The 16121-nt window shown below is 48.7% G+C and overlaps 1 protein-coding gene across 4 annotated transcripts; it reads right to left on the bottom strand.

Annotated features, from left to right (window-relative positions):
* Positions 1-2401: 2401 nt before the first annotated feature.
* Znf12 (zinc finger protein 12) lies at positions 2402-16075 on the bottom strand. Of its 4 annotated transcripts, none has more exons than XM_029533793.1 (5): positions 16003-16075; positions 14991-15053; positions 11564-11690; positions 11228-11323; positions 2402-7319 (listed from the first exon to the last, which is right to left on the bottom strand). In XM_029533793.1, the coding sequence occupies exons 2-5, from the start codon at positions 15003-15005 to the stop codon at positions 5482-5484; spliced, it is 2076 nt and encodes a 691-aa protein (XP_029389653.1). In that variant the 5' UTR covers positions 15006-15053; positions 16003-16075; the 3' UTR covers positions 2402-5481. The 4 variants fall into 4 exon arrangements, with proteins under 4 accessions (XP_029389653.1, XP_021078270.1, XP_021078271.1 ...); XM_021222612.1 differs by having other exon boundaries at positions 3421-7319; positions 11494-11690; positions 15900-16075; XM_021222610.1 differs by having other exon boundaries at positions 3431-7319; positions 15900-16075.
* Positions 16076-16121: the final 46 nt, after the last annotated feature.

Raw genomic sequence — 16121 nt, 5'->3', positions numbered from 1 at the left:
TGCCTATTAGCAACACTTGGAAGGCCCATCTCCGTTCTGACATTTCCCCCTTTGAGAAACCAGAATGGATTCTGACATCATGGATTGGGCCTGTGTCCACTACATCTTACTAGGGTACCTCACACTGCCATGAATTTGGAACACCACACATGGGGCATGACTGTGACTGGCTAACCTTCCAGGTTCAGAGAGGGCCTAGTCTCCTTTCTGGGAATGCAGACCCCTGGCCTGGCCTGCCCTTTCCTCAGGGACACCAATGCTCAGTGGCTTGCCTACTCCAGCTCCACGGAGGCGTGACCACACCCAGAGTTCTCAAACAACCCCCTTTAAACGGGCTTTTCTTAGTCTTCCAGCTGATCTTTTCCCAATGGGTTTGAAAGAAATAAGCAAATATGATTTGAGACATGGGGATAAAGGAAACTGGCATCTCCATTAAAACAATGAATAGGCAGGGCAGGGGATGCAGCTCAGTTGGTACAGTTTGCACGGTATTCCCACTTTCCATCCCCAGAACTCCATGGTGACACACACGTTACCCTAGCATCTGGGAGATGGAGTCAGGATTGGGGAATTTACCATCCTTTTCTACTCCATAGATTTGAGGCCAGCCTGGGCTACATAGAGACCCTACCTCAAAAATAACCCAGACTTTCAGGAAACCGACGTTTAGTAAGACAAAGAGGGGTGACCACACAGATCTTAGGCCAAGCAATCCCGTGATAAAGGTCACCATCGACTGCAGCTGGAGTTTTTTTGTGTTGTGTCAATCCTATGATTGGGGGGGAAATTCCCTTCATTACCAAGGAGGGAGGAGCCCCAGTGACCTGTGAAATGTGACCAACTAAGGGTGACATTTGGTGGACTGCGCCTGGCCATTCTGTCCCTCAGCCTCCATTTTCATCCCAACAACCCTGTTTTCTCAGCCTTTGTATTTTTTTCACTTGTCTCTTTAGACACTGCCTTCTCTTTCTTCTACTTAGTTAATAGTTTTAGATTCAAATAAAAGTTTCTCTTCCATGTTCATCATTTCCCTTCAGATTATAAGTTAGATATGAATTGTAAGAACTCCAGCAGTGGGGGCTGGAGAGATGGTTCAGTGGTTAAGAGCACTGACTGCTCTTCCAAAGGTCCTGAGTACAATTCCCAGCAACTACATGGTGGCTCACAACCATCTGTAACAAGATCTGATGCCTTCTTCTGGGGTGTCAGAAAACAGCTACAGTGTACTTAGATAAATAAATCTTTAAAACAAACAAAAACCCCATGGAACTCCAGCAGTATGAGATGTCAAGTTCACCTTCATCTCCCTGACAAAGATTCTACCCAGTACCCAGGCTCCTGGGCACATGCACATCTACATGGAAATGGTTCATGTTAACAACGTGCTTTAATTACTTTGCCACAACTGGCTTTTTCCCACCATGCCTGCATCCTAATACTTTGGGAAGCAACAGTTGGAGGATCTCAAGTTCTAAACAAAGTCTCATCAACAGGGGGCAGCAGAGAGGGCTCAGCAGTCAACACCACTGGCTGCTCTTCCAGAGGAACTGATGGCAGCTCACAAGACTTTGGTCCCAGGGGACCTGACATCCTTTTTTGGCCTATGAAGACATGGGGAATGTATGTGGCACACAGACATACAGACAGAACACCCATACACAGAAATGGAAGCAACAGAACAAGTTATGCTAAATTCCTTCTTCCGTGTTCCTATCTACTTCCTCATTTCAGACGTATTTCTCATTTCACCTGTTACAATTATAGCATGTGTCTCTTGGGTTTTTGTTTGTTTGTTAAGTTGTCTGTTTTAAGTATGTGGGGCGGTTAGATGGCTTGGGAAGTAAGGGCGCTGGCTACTCTTTTAGAAGAACCAGCTTCCGTTCTCAGCAACTGTGTGGCACACAGTCACCTGTACCTCGAGTTTTAGGGATCTGACCCCTCCTCTGACATACATGGTACACAGACATACACTCATACAGAAGAAATTAAAAAGCTATAGATGTATATGCACGTTTGCATGTGTGCACGTTCACAGGATTGAGGCTGGTGTTAGATGTCTTCTGCAGTCACTCTCCACGCTTCCCTCCCTCCCTCCCTTCATTTCTTCCTTCCATCCTTCCTTCCTTTCCTTTTTGGTTTTTCGAGGCAGAGTTTCTCTGTGTAGCCTGGAACTCAGTTTGTAGTCCTGGCTGGCTTGGAACTCACAGAGATCTACCTTCCACTGCCTCCCAAGTGCTGGGATTAAAGGCACACAGCCACCATGTCCAGCTTCACCTATTTTTTTTTTTTTTTTTTGAGAGAGGGTTTCTCACCAAGTTGCTGGCAGGCTAGTGATCCTCCTGCCTCCCTGCCCCAGGAGTTACTGGGGGTCAAACTCAGATTTCACATTTGCATAGCAAGAACTTCGTCAACTGAGCCATCTGTCCAACACCTTGAATATGTTTCTCTAAAAGGCTGTATAGAGAGGAAAGGCCTTACGAAGCAAGACCTCTGTGTATGTGGCTATCTACTTCAGGCTGGCTGGCCTGCTCGTCTTGCCTCTGTCTTCCATGTGTTGGGATTACAGGCATACATCACCATGCCTTGTGTAGATATCATTTCAACAAATCTGCTATCAATTTTTTGTTTCAACCCCAAATTAAAGCACCTATCAGACGTCCAGAAACTCACAGTTTTACAAGGTCATGGGAGGTGCGGGGTGCTGAGACTCATACATGAGAGATGTGACATTTTGTATAGTGGACAAATGGTTCAAAAGATATGGGCCATCAGGAGAATTATCTGAAAGGGAACAAAATCAGATCCTTACCTCACACCATACATCACCAAATAATATAAGCAATAAGCCATGTGCGAGCTAAACTACCCCAAAAAAAGTCATGTGTTAGGAAATGGAGTAAACCTGGAGTTGTCAGTTTCCAAAGTGACACGGGTCAGATTGGTGGCTTACATTTGCACTCTCACACTTGCGGTTAAGGCAGGATTACCACCATGAGTTCAAGGCCTATCAGGGCTGCAAAGTGACACCTGTATCTCAAACAAGACAAGACAAGGGTTCGGTGGGCAGAGTGCCTGTCTCGCCATCCGGAGGACCTGAGTGTGATTCCTAGAACCCGTGTGGAAAGAGTCAGATGCAGCCGTGGGTGGCTGACGGGCCGCTGCCTGCTGAGCGAGGACCAGGACTCGGGTTCCACCCTCAGCTCCCATGTCCGAAGGCTGGGCACTTGGGAGACCCACAATGATGGGAAGGTGCATACGGATGGCTCCTGACACAATGCTGGAGCCAGTGAGACAATGTTTCAGCACCCACAGAACACTTGAAGTTGTCCTAGGGCATCCACACACATGCATAGATGTGCACATAGAACACATAGGAAAACCATCTTACAGGCTGATGACAGCTTAAGGAAGCATACACAATTGTTTCAAGTTCACTTCCAATGCTCAGATTATTTACATCCAAATTTACAGACAATAAATCTCTCTATTGACACATCAAAATAAATGATTCACCTAAATTCCACTTCTGAATTGCATAACTCCTACAAAGTGTAATGCGGCACGAGGCTGTCCGGTTGTTATTAACAGAATGTTCCTAAGTCACCTGGTTTAGAAACAGTCTCTTAGAAAAACAGAAAACAAAACCCACAGTCCAGACGCGGAGTGGCTACAGGTCACGTTGCTTTAGTGGCTCTGTGACATCATTCCGGTCCCAGGTTACTCTACTTTCTGTTGTTATGACTACACGGTATACATGGTTGGCAGTCATTATCAGGCACCGCATCCAGACAAGGTGATGTTCACTAAGGTTCTGCTGCTTTGAGAGACACTTTCAAGAAATGATTTTTGATATCTTTTCGAACTCTCTGGACTTGGGTCCAAGGTCCCGAGAAAGGCTCATCCCCAGCAGTGAAAACATCCCCGGAGTTCCGTCCCATCATGTAAGGAGGAATGCACTCAGACGACCTACGAAAGCTGGGGAAGGAGCGGCAGAAGGCACTGGGTGAAGTCTGCCACCGTCCTCTGTGTGTGCTCGCTTCGGGGACAGGAGAGCAGAGCACAGTCACAACCACAGCCCGTACTGTGCTACCCAGACACTGTGTTCTACTCACACACAAGCATCCACCTGAGACAAGCGAGCCAGTGGCGTGTAGAAATGACAATATCCTACGCGTGGTTCTTAGTTGTACAGAGTACAGGGAGGCTAAGGCTGTTTCTCACCTTTACAGACTTCTGGCTTAGTTTTAAATTATCTATTCAGCGTTTTCTATTTTATAGATATATTCCATCTTTGCTATAGTTGGGGGGGAAAAACCTGGCTTCTTTACAGAGGATAGAATCCTGTGACAATGACCTAATGCATTTGAAAACCCAAGGAAGAATATGAGAAAAAGCATAGTTCATAACTTCAGTGACAGTGCATATGAAGATAACAACAGGATGGGGGACTTCCTTGGAATGGGTAAGCTCACCATATGTTACAAAGTAACAACATGACACTTTTCCAAGCTTGATTAAAACTGAACATGAGATTTCTGTGATGGCTACTGAAACAAAAACAAGAGACCCCCAAGCCCTGTGCCCCTAGGGAATCACTTACCAGTTTAGTGTAGCAAACTTGGCTAACCAGACTGGCAACTCTACATCCTGCAGTTAAAGAGTGTACTTATTTCTAGCAGAGTATTTCTTTTTAATTTTTTAAAAAAATGTATGTATATGAGTACACTGTAGCTTTCTTCAGATACCCCAGAAGAGGGCATCAGATCCCATTACAGATGTTTTGAGTCACCATGTGGTTGCTGGGATTTGAACTCAGGACCTCTAGAAAAGCAGTCAGTGCTCTCCACCACTGAGCCATCTCTCCAGCCCCTCTTCTTTTAATTTTTACGTAACGTCCTTCAGTATTAGCAGTTGCCAAAGGAGTGTGCTCCCCCCTCCTTCAGTCGAGTCAGACCCCTGATGAGCAGTCTGAAGTTATGCTGAGATGTATCTTATACATTCTGACTCCTGTAGAGTCTGCTATGTGCTCTTCTCACAGCTGTGCTTCCTGCCCTGTGGGTTTCTGATGAATCGACCTCACACAGACTTGTTCATGCTTCTTTGCGTGAGCTCTCTGACAGAGGTATCCTTTGGTATGGGGGAGTGTGGTTCTGAGACCACCTGGACACCAACGTCTGCAGATTAAGCCCCTATGTAAGATGACATCGTGACTGTGCACACCCTATGTACTTTAACTCGCCTCTAGACTATCTATGACGCGTAATACCATATAAACGCAGTATAAAGAGCTGTTATATTGTACTACTTAGGGAAGAAAGGCAAAAAATATTCTGTACATATTCAGCACAGAGAAACCCTTTTCCCTATGTAGTTTTGGAGGATAGAATCCTCAGAGACGGAGCCTATAGATACCTGGGGCCATGCACATCAGGGCTCAGCTGCAGACGGGTTTCTAGCTTACTGAGAAGGTTGAGTCTGGCTTTAAAGGAGCCTTCCCACATCAACCCCATTCCCGCTCCCTCTCCTGTGAGTTCTCTGATGGTTATTGAATGCGGACTTGTGGTAGAATTTCTTCCCGCACTCCGTACATTCATAGGGCTTCTCTCCTGAGTGGGTCCTGTGATGCACAGTGAGGTACGACATCCGGGAGAAGGCTTTCCCACACTCGTTACATTCGAAGGGCTTCTCTCCCGAGTGGATCCTGTGGTGGATAGTGAGATAAGACATCTGGGAGAAGCATTTCCCACACTCATAACACTCGTAGGCTTTTTCTCCCGTGTGTGTGCGCTGGTGTCTGTTGAGGGCCGAGTTCTGGCAGAAGGTCTTCCCACACTCGCGGCACTCATAGGGCTTCTCCCCGGAGTGAATTCTGTGATGGATCGTGAGGTAAGACATCTGAGAAAAGAACTTGCCACATATGTAGCATTCGTAGGGCTTCTCCCCTCTGTGAATTCTCCGGTGTCTACAAAGGGCTGAATTCTGGTAGAAGGTCTTCCCACACTCGCTACACTCATAGGGCTTCACTCCTGAGTGAGTTCTGTGATGCACAGTGAGGTAGGACAGCTGCGAGAATAATTTCCCACACTCGTTACACTCGTACGGCTTCTCCCCCGTGTGCACCCTCTGATGTCTCATAAGGGCTGAGTTCAGGTAGAAGGTCTTCCCGCACTCCGTACACTCGTAGGGCTTCTCCCCCGAGTGGGTTCTGTAATGCACGGTGAGGTACGACAACCTGGAGAAGAACTTCCCACACTCGTTACACTCGTACGGCTTCTCGCCCGTGTGCGTCCTCATGTGGGTTGTGAGCGTGGACTTGCGGCAGAAGCACTTGCCACACTCACTGCACTTGTAGAGTTTGACGCCCGTGTGGATCTTCTGGTGGTCATTGAGTGCTGACTTCTGAGAGAACGTCTTGCCACAGTCGTGACAAACATAGGGCCTCTCTCCCGAGTGTGTCCTCTGGTGCTGAGTGAGGTGCGTCTTCTGGCAGAAGGACTTCCCACAGTAGCCACACTTGTAGGGCTTCTCGCCAGAATGGGTTCTCTGGTGCTGAATGAGGTGTAGCTTCTGGTAGAAGGTCTTCCCGCACTCGGTACACTCGTAGGGCTTCTCCCCGGTGTGCGTCCTCTGGTGGACGGTGAGGGTGCCCTTCTGGCAGAAGGACTTCCCACACTGACTGCACTTGAAGGGCTTCTCCCCCGTGTGAGTCCTCTGATGGATGACGAACTTAGACTTTTTGCAGAAGGACTTCCCACACTGCTGGCACTCGTAGGGTTTCATCTCCATGAGAGAATCCTGGTGGGCGCTGAGGTCTGACGTCGGCAGAAAAGCAACCTCAGATTCATTCCAGTCACAGGGCTCCTCTTCCAGGTGATTAAGAAACACAGTGCCCTTGGGGAAGGATTTCTGGCACTCAACGTACTCAAAGGGCTTCTCCAAAAAGTGAGCCTTCTGATAGACGCCTTCTTCGCTCAGAGTGTCTTCATCTCCGTCCCCACTGAATTCGTAAGACTCATCTCCAGGACGAGCTTCCTCGGGCTGGCTGCGGGGGAGGGGCTTCCCACACCCGGCACACACATTGGGCCGCAGTTTTGCGTAGCTTCCGTCGCTTCGGATGAACGCAGAGATACACATCAGGCTCTTCTCACAGGAGTTGCACTGAGGGAGGACCTTCCGTGAGGGAACGGGCTTTGTTTCTCCATCACTGGCCTTACTAGAGGCGTCGGCCTGGCTTCTGTAGTTGAACGCAGCTGAACTTGACTGGTTCTCTTCACCTCCCTGGTCCTCCTCCATCAGTCTGCTCACGTGCCGGATCTCATCTAAAAAGAGGCAGAAACGAACCAACGTCTGTATATTTGCCTACGTAAGGCATGGTCTGAGACTGACACAGGGCCTCACAGCGCTGCTAAGGCTAGCTCACTCTGCTTAGTCTTTTGGAATAACACGGACAGATCCCATTGGTAGGAAGGAGAGTAACCGGATGAAGCCCAGCACCTCGGATGCAGGCTGCTTTGGAGTGTTTTGTTCACAGACCCAGAGCAATAACCAGTAAATGCAATGCTGGATAAAAGGCGGATGGAAGAAATCACGGCAAACAGGGAGAGCCAGCCAGGGAGAGCCAGCCAGGAGCATTGCACAAGAAAGGGAACAAGATACATGGAAACAGGTCCTCGGTTGGTGCCGACAAGCACTGCTCCCTGTATCACTTCACACGGGAGAGACGTTAGCATCTTGGCGTGGCTGATCACACACTCGCTGAGCCACACCTCTGGGCATAGCTGACCACACTGAGACACTGGGCTATGTCTCTATTCTGCATCCTTCCATGCTATTTTGAGTTTCCATCCCACAATAATGTCATGTACGTTTTACACCTAAACTTCTTCATGTTTAGAACTGGGCCTAGGCATTCACTAGGAAGGAGAGTTCTGGACCACCTCTATGGAACAGGAAGTAGCGGATGGCACAGAAAAACATGTCATCCACTAAAAGCATTGACTTAAGAAAACAATTCTGCCAGTGCTGAGGCTGAAGACTGAGCAAATTTGACCACGAAATTCACTACTGTTCCTGTCCAGCCCTGCATCGTGTGAACTGATATGGTCACCCAGGGGAAGGTCTTTAACAGTGCCTGCAGTCAGTGTCCCCATGTCAGCAGGAGATGATGCGCTTTACTTGACGGGGTTGCTGTGGGACTGTAGGAGTTGAAGCGCTCAGAACAGCACACACACAAAACACATATTCAAGATCACTCGAGTCATTTTTTCCACTTTTAATCTACCAGTAGCTGCTGTAGCCCACTGTGCGGGTCTGAATGAACTGTCCCCTGTAAGTCTCGAGCATTTAAATGCTTGGTGCCCAGCTGGTGCCTTTTGGGGAGGATTAGGAGGTGTGGCCTTCCTGAAGGTGCCTCACCAGGGGCAGCTTTCGGTGGCATTTTGAGTGAGCTCTCTGCTTCCTGTCTGTGGACTGAACTATGAGCTCTCAGCTGTTGCTCCTGCCTACCTGGTACCGCGCTCCCGGCTGTGATGGTGATGGACTTTGTTCCATACATTGTCTTAGTCGCTCATGGTGTCTTATGGCAACAGAAAAGAACTACTCTGCCCATTCCTACACAGCCCGCCATGGTTTCTGAACACGAGTTTCATGGAGCATGCAGACTTAAGAACAGGGCCTCTCAGTGTACTTCTCCAATGGTGATGCTGTTCTCATTTATCTCAAAAATTATATTCCATGTCACGTGGAATAAGTCATACATCAATTTAATCTCTGGAATTTACAGCCTCCCAGAATCCACCACTGTCAAAAAATCAACATGTCACCACCTGGATTCAATGATGACTTGAAGCTAGGATCAGTTGGAACTGAAAACATCCCGTGGGACTGGAGAGATGGCTCAGCAGTTAAGAGCACTGACTGCTCTTTCAGAGATCCTCCTAAGTTCAATTCCCAGCAACCACATGGTGGCTCACAACCATCTGCAATGGGATCTGATAACTTCTTCTGGTATATGTGAAGACAGCGACAGTGTACTTATATACATAAGAAAAATCTAAGCCGGGCGATGGTGGCACACGCCTTTAATCCCAGTACTCGGGAGGGAGAGGCAGGAGAATCTCTGTGAGTTTGAGGCCAACCTGCTCTACAGATCAAGTTCCGGGACAGTCAGGGCAACACAGAGAAACCCTGTCTGGAAAAACCAAAAAGAAAGAAAAATTTAAAAAAGAAAAATCTAAAATAAAATAAAATAAGACGACAATCTGTTCCAGGAAAAACAAGCTACTAATTGAACGAAAAGGGTCATGCAATATACGGGAATTGGGATTTGCTTTGGAAATCAATACCGAATGTATCATTATGTCCTATCAAGTCATCTGAGACAGATCACAGTATCACTGCCCTAGCTAGGATTTCTGGAACAGCCAAGAAATTCTTGGCACCCCAGCGCCCACAAGTCTCCATCCCCCACTGCTCTCCTGCCTGACTTCTTGCCCACTTTACTGCAAAGAGAAGACTGAGCAATAGCGAGAGTCAGGAAGGACCACACTCCCTGGGTGGGAACTCGAGCTCAGACTTACAAACCTTACTACACAGGGATGCACAGACAATTCTAATGAAACATATAGCTGCGGACATGAAAAATCCATGAAGAGAAGATGCTAAGTCCACGGACCAAAGGAGGTTAGTGAGTGTTTCAGGAAACCACTTCTTACAGGTAATACGGAACCAGTGCTGTGGTAAGCTTTGGGAGACAAGGAACCTACATAGGTTTATTTTGTAAAGGCTATCTCAGATGAAGAGTCAGTCCGAGCCAATTAGGACTTATAGAAACCCAGACACCCTTCCTCCTTACATTACAACTGTATAGAGGGTAAAGAAAGCTCTTTCCTAAGGGAAAACCAGCCCAGGACTCTGGAGACCAGTTCCATCAATAAGCAGATATTCTTAGAAAACTCTGAGGGCCACAGTGGGAAATGAGGACAGTGTGACCAAGCCGCAAAGGGAGACAGGAAAAGCACTCAGCCACCATCAACTTCAAGAGTTCACGATCAACTTTCACACACAGGAAGAACACACACGGCAAGAGCAGGCAAGAGCACACACGGCCTACCGGAACTGTGCAGAGTGGCTGCGACCCCAGCATGAGTCAGCAGAGAAACGGACGGGCAAACAAAGCCTGAGCGAGCTGACAGGGAAGCCTCTGGGGAATGATAGGGAAAGGGGACACAGCGAGAGCACAATCCTTCCCAGAGACTTAAGAAGGCGGGAAGAATGATGAATCAAATGCTGTCTATGTACACAATACAGGGAGCACCATTCAAAGGCTTGGGAATAAAACTGTAAGTGGCACTGGGCGGTGGTGGCGCACGCCTTTAATCCCAGCACTTGGGGGGCAGAGGCAGGTGGATTTTTGAGTTCAAGGCCAGCCTGGTCTACAAAGTGAGTTCCAGGACAGCCAGGGGTATACAGAGAAACCCTGTCTCTGGGGAAAAAAACAAAACAAAACAAAACCAAAACTGTAAGTGGCGCATGCCTTTACTTCCAGTACTCAGGAGGCAGAAGCAGGCGGATCTCTGAGTTCAAGGCCAGCCTGGTCTACAGAGCAAGTTCTAAGACAGCCCAGGTTACAAAGAGAAACTGTCTTTAAAAAACAAACCAAAACACAAAACAAGCAACGCAAAACTATAAGTATGAGCTGAGCGACTGGGTTTCAACAATGACCGGCACTGCCAAGGAACAAGAAAAAGCGTCAACAGAGGGAGAGGCCGGGGTCACAAGGTTTAGGATAGAAATTCTTTAACCTGACCTCAAAGGAAATAAAGAGATGGGAGGTGAAATGGCTCATGGGTAAAGGAGCTTGTGGCTCAACCCTAGCAACTTAGGTTCGTTCTCTCTTTGGGTAACTCAAAATGCTAAGGTCCAAGGTGTAGAGAAAAAAGGTACTGACTTCTGTTCTTTCTCCCTCTCTTCCTCAAAACCCAAGTCTCTCTGTGTAGTCCTGACTGTTCTGGAACTTGCTCTGTACACCATACTGACCTAGAACTCACAGAGATGCCCCTGCTCTGCCTCAAGTGCTGAGTTTTGAGACACACACCTCCCAGAGCCAGCTAGGAACCTTTGATTGTGGGTAGTGGGAGCCAGAGGGAGGGAAGAAGCCTACAGGGCTGAGGAGACTGTTCCTCAGAGGAACCCCCCAGCTACCTGCTCTCTGCCTCCACTAACACACCTGGGTAGCTCTGAGGCGAGAACGCTCCTTCTACTATCCATGGCTCTCTTCCTTGTTCCAACTTGATGATAACATCCGGTTTGATAATGTCATACCCTGTTAATGAGAAATGAGAAAGAACTTGAGCCTGCCTGCGTGGCTTCGGGGTTTCTACCGTGCTGGAAAAGCGACCCTGTGTCTGCAGCGCAGCCCAAGAGTGCCGGGGCTTTTATTTTCACAGAAAGGTCAGAACCTTCTGGGGGTCAGAACAAGCTGCTCACAGTCACCTCAAAGCTAAAGACATCAGCTCTGATGGGCGTCCCACATCCGAGCACCTGGGGAGCAAGTGGTCCTCACCCACGGAGACGAGGTTGCTGTAGGTCTCCAGCATCACATCCCTGTACGTTGTCCTCTCCTCAGGGTCCAGCTGCTGCCACTCCTCCTGGGAGAAGGCCACAGCCACATCCTTGAATGACAGTGGGCCCTGTAACGACATGATCAGCATCAGACAGATCACACAGTGCGGACACCTGAAGACAACATCTTCCCGAGCTCACTGGTCCAGTTAACCATGAACACTGCATATTACTTTATATTACTGACCATGAGAGGAAAGCATGCCTATCAAAAGCACACTGCCTTGGGGCTACGGAAAAGTGTTCACAATGTGAGTGTTTGTACCATGACTTCCAGAAACTCATGCAAATGCCAGGTGGGCATGGCTGCCCATCTGTAGTTTCAATCTTGGAAGTCAAGACAGGGGCTCTCCAGAGAAAGATGGCTAGCCAGACTGGCCATACTGGAGAGCTTTGGGTTGGGATAAGAGACCTTTCTTCAGTGAATGAAGTACAAGGCTGACTGAGGATTCCCAACACCAACCTGGGCCTCCACATCCACAGAGACATGCAAACCATGCAGATACACAAACGTACACATGAAAAAGGAAGGAAGAAACCCCATTGCCTTGGGGCTCAGTTTTACACATTAAGAAAGCACTGGGTGGAGCTGGAGAGATGGCTCAGGGGTTAAGAGCACTGACTGCTCTTCCAGAGGTCCTGAGTTCAATTCCCAGCAACCACATGGTGGCTCACAGCCATCTGTAATGAGATCTGATGCCCTCTTCGGGTGAGTCTGAAGACAGTTATAGTGTACTCACATACATAAAAATAAATAAATCTTGAAAACAAGAAGGAAGAAGAGGAGGAGGAAGGGGAGGAGGAGGAGGAGGAGGAAGAGCAGCAGCAGGCTTGAAATTCAAAATCAACAGACGTTCCCACCACTTAGGTGCCCAGGCCCAAGGGATACTCATGCAGTCCTGGGTATACCCTGCTCTTCCGAACGCCCTCCATCTTGTCTCCCATATAGGAACAAAGCGGGTGCCCCCACCCCTTACTTCCCTGGCTCTTGCTCCAGTACCCAGGTGCCGAGAGCACTGACTGCTTTGATGGAGAGCCTCCCTGGATTCATGGACAGGTTAATTGCCCTCTATGTACCAACGCTTCCCGAGTTATTACTGCTCATCTGCGTCCCTGCCATCTAGACATGCACACCCCGTGCTTCAATATTCTGCACTGCACAGCCTTTCAGTCAATCCCAGAACGTGGTGACATGGCTAGGGTCACCTTCCTAGACAACTTGCTCTCACGATCCCCTTGCTGCTTCCTTCCACGGCTGTCACTACAGGCAGGCTGACACACCCACCTGGCATTTCTTATGGGTTTCTGAAAATCTGAACGTCAGTCTACACACTCGTGGGGCAGATGTTTTAACTACTGAGCCATGTCCCCAGCTCCCCAAACTACCTTTCAGTGCTTAACTTTTGAATAAACTGTTTCATTCACAAACACATCAGCATGACAACTGTTTCCTGCCAACACCGGCAGGCACCACGGACTCTGTGGGAGGCACTTAGCACAATGAAGTAGATTCCAGTGGTATCTATGTTATCGGTTATCAAGTGTATACTATAATAAATACACATTAACCATACGACAAAGATGCTTCAAGCGACCTGTGAGCTGTTTTGGGGAGAGAAAAATGTGAAATCATTTTTTTTTTGGAAAAGAAATGTAAATGCCAGTGTCATATAAAGGGAAACATGAGGGCCAGCAAGATGGCTCAGCAGGTGAAGTGATGGCCACCAGATCTGGCACCTTGAGTTCAATCCCCATGACCTGACTCCTAAACGTTGTCTTTTGACCTCCACACACCCAACATGACATGTGCACCCACAAATAATTCAAACAAACAAACAAAAACAAACAAAAAAACCCAAACCCAAACAATAAGATAAAACAAGACCACAGATCTATGGCCACGTGAATGTGAGCTGACAGAATCTGTCTTCAAGCAGATGAACCTCTCTCATAGTAAAAGCAGCCAGGGGCCTGCTCTTTACTTCGAGCACATTGAGGATAAACGTACACGGTCTTCTTCCCTAATCTGTGTGTCTCTATTTGGGACTCTCCCACTAAGGGAACGTGGCTGAGCCGCTGGGAAGGAAGATGCTACTCTCTGGTGAATGCCAACACCTAGCAGAGTACAATGGCATTTGCCAGCGAATAAATGACTCCTAATTAATGAGTAACTCTAGCCAAGGGGAAGAAAGGGTATTTGAGGGTAGAAAAAGTCAAATGGGTCTGCCACTGAACGTTGTGGTCATTGAAAGTCATCACCAGGGCCAGAGATGGTGGCATATGCCTTTAACCCTGGCTGAAGAGTTCCAGGGCAGCCTGAGCTACGTACCAAGACCCTTTCGAACCAAGCAATGATGCCAAAAAAAAAAAAGTGAATGTGGTGGTGGAAAATGGATCTGAATGCACTGCATCCTTGGAGGGTTCCAGGCAGGGCGATGGACCAACAAAAGGGAAGAACAGGAGACAGGACAACGACAGGCGGAGAGGCCACTTGGATGCATGGGTCCGTTAGGTGTGGTCTGGACACACTCCAGAGATGCTCAGCAGAGATGCTCAGCCCATCAAAGGTAAACAACACAGAGCCACTGGGGAAAGCCAGGAGGGCCCGAGGTAAGCAGGGCAAAAAGATCCACGTGGGAGCAGGGGAAAGTCTAAATCTAGGAACAGGGCAGCAAGACAGACAGCACAGAAAGAGAGGAGTTCACAGAGACTGCTAGAGACAGACAGGTCAGCAGGATGTTTGTGTGTGTGTGTGTGTGTGTGTGTGGTGTGTGTGTGTGCGTGTGTGTCTGTGTGTGTGTGCGTGTGCCTCTGTGTGTGCGTGTGTGTGTCTGTGTGTGTGTGTGTGTGTCTCTGTGTGTGTGTGTGTGCGTGTGTGTATGTGGTATGTGTGTGTGTGTCTGTGTGTATGTGTTAGAATACCACTGGAGATCAAAGAGTACAGCCCATCATAAGCCAAGGCAGCAGGAGCCACATCAAATCCACCATCAGGAAACAAGAGAGGGAGGAAGACATGTTTGCTGGTACTCAAGTCTCTTTCTCCAGCTTATGCTGTCCAGCATGCCCCGAGAATGGTCTTATCCAGAACAAAATGGGCTTTCTTACATCAACGAATGTGATCAAGACAATCCGACAGGCATGTCCATAGGCTCGTCTCAAGGTGTCAACTACAGCATCATAAGGACACGGTATGGGCTATGCTACCTACAGATATGCACTCAGCCGGTGCTTACTACTGTCCGCTACTGTTTTGTCTGGTTCTTTTATCTCTTTCTGTTGTATTTTTTTCCCCTTTAAAGTCTGATCTGTCCTTTGCCTCTTCGAGTGCAGTAAATCAAACTAGACAACAGAAACAAAGCCAGACTTACTAAGGCTGTATTCATCTTCCGCTGCAGTAGGAAAAGTCTGTAGAAGGACTAATGAAGCCGGGTCTGGGGAAGGAAAAACAACATCATTGTAAGTGGGCGTGGAAAAAGGGGAATCTCCTGCACAAAAAACCTCCTGGAACATTCCCAGAAGAAAACCTTAGGGATGGTGGTCTCATTGGCTCTCAGAAAGGACTGGAGAATTGCAACCGTGCATTGGGACGTGGGGGGAATGAATGAGTGCTGCTGGCGCGGTGAAATGACAAGAAATTAGCAAGAAATGCTAGTTAAATAATTTCCATTTACTAAGAGATACAAAAGAATACTCACAAGCTGCTCTGAAAACAAAAGTTAACCTGGTGGGAACTGTATTTATATAAAATTACGTGATACTGTGATCACGACTTTAAAACGACAAAAGGAACGCCGGCCCGGGACTTGGCACTCCTACTAACAAACCCTCTGCGTGACCTCGGTTACGTCACCACCATCGCAGACCCACAGTGAACACACGCAAACACAAACTTTTTCCTGAACTAGACCATAGGATGCTGCGGGGACAGGCTCGGGAAAACTAGCAGGCACAGCAAGGGTGCCGATGGCGCGCCGAGTACCATCATGAGACTTGGAAGCTCCAGGAGGCAGGGATGGCAAGTGAGGTAGGAGTTTGGACAGCGCCTCTACAGCTCAGGCCACTGAACTGACCGCTCCTAGGCCCGCACGTCTCACCCTCGGGCCACCTAAGCAACCCAATGCCGTCAACACGACCATTGCTACCGTCCCGGATCCCGCAGGCTGAGGACAGGAGGGGACCGAGGCATCGCGCAGGCGCTGATCGCTCAGGCCCCCCGCAAGCCATCAGACGGACCCAACCTCCCTCCCACGGCCGCGATCTGCACCCTCAGGCCTCACCTAGGAGGCCGCGCCGGGCCCGGGTCTCGCCGCCCCCGTCGGCCCGGCCCTCGGCCTCCCCGGCCTGCAAAGCTGCGTCCGCCAGCCGCCGACCCGGACGCACCGGCCACGGCCCGCAGGCTCGCGACACCAGCTCGCGCAAGTCAAAGCTGCGAGCGTAGAGACACAGACCGCAGGAAGCCAGGCCAGCGCAGTGGACCTGCGCTTGCGCGAGCATGCACA

This window comes from Mus pahari, chromosome 23 (assembly GCF_900095145.1).
Source record: "Mus pahari chromosome 23, PAHARI_EIJ_v1.1, whole genome shotgun sequence".
Taxonomy (NCBI): domain Eukaryota; kingdom Metazoa; phylum Chordata; class Mammalia; order Rodentia; family Muridae; genus Mus; species Mus pahari.
This window is presented reverse-complemented; position numbering and strand designations above follow the sequence as displayed.

Bases quoted from the DNA above. Each gene is read 5' to 3' on its own strand.
- Znf12 (XM_029533793.1), bottom strand. The intron at 11,324-11,563 runs GTGAGGACCACT...TCTCATTAACAG, and splicing joins CAGCAACCTCGTCTCCGTGG to GGTATGACATTATCAAACCG. The intron at 7,320-11,227 runs GTGTGTTAGTGG...GCCTCTTTTTAG, and splicing joins CTCGCCTCAGAGCTACCCAG to ATGAGATCCGGCACGTGAGC.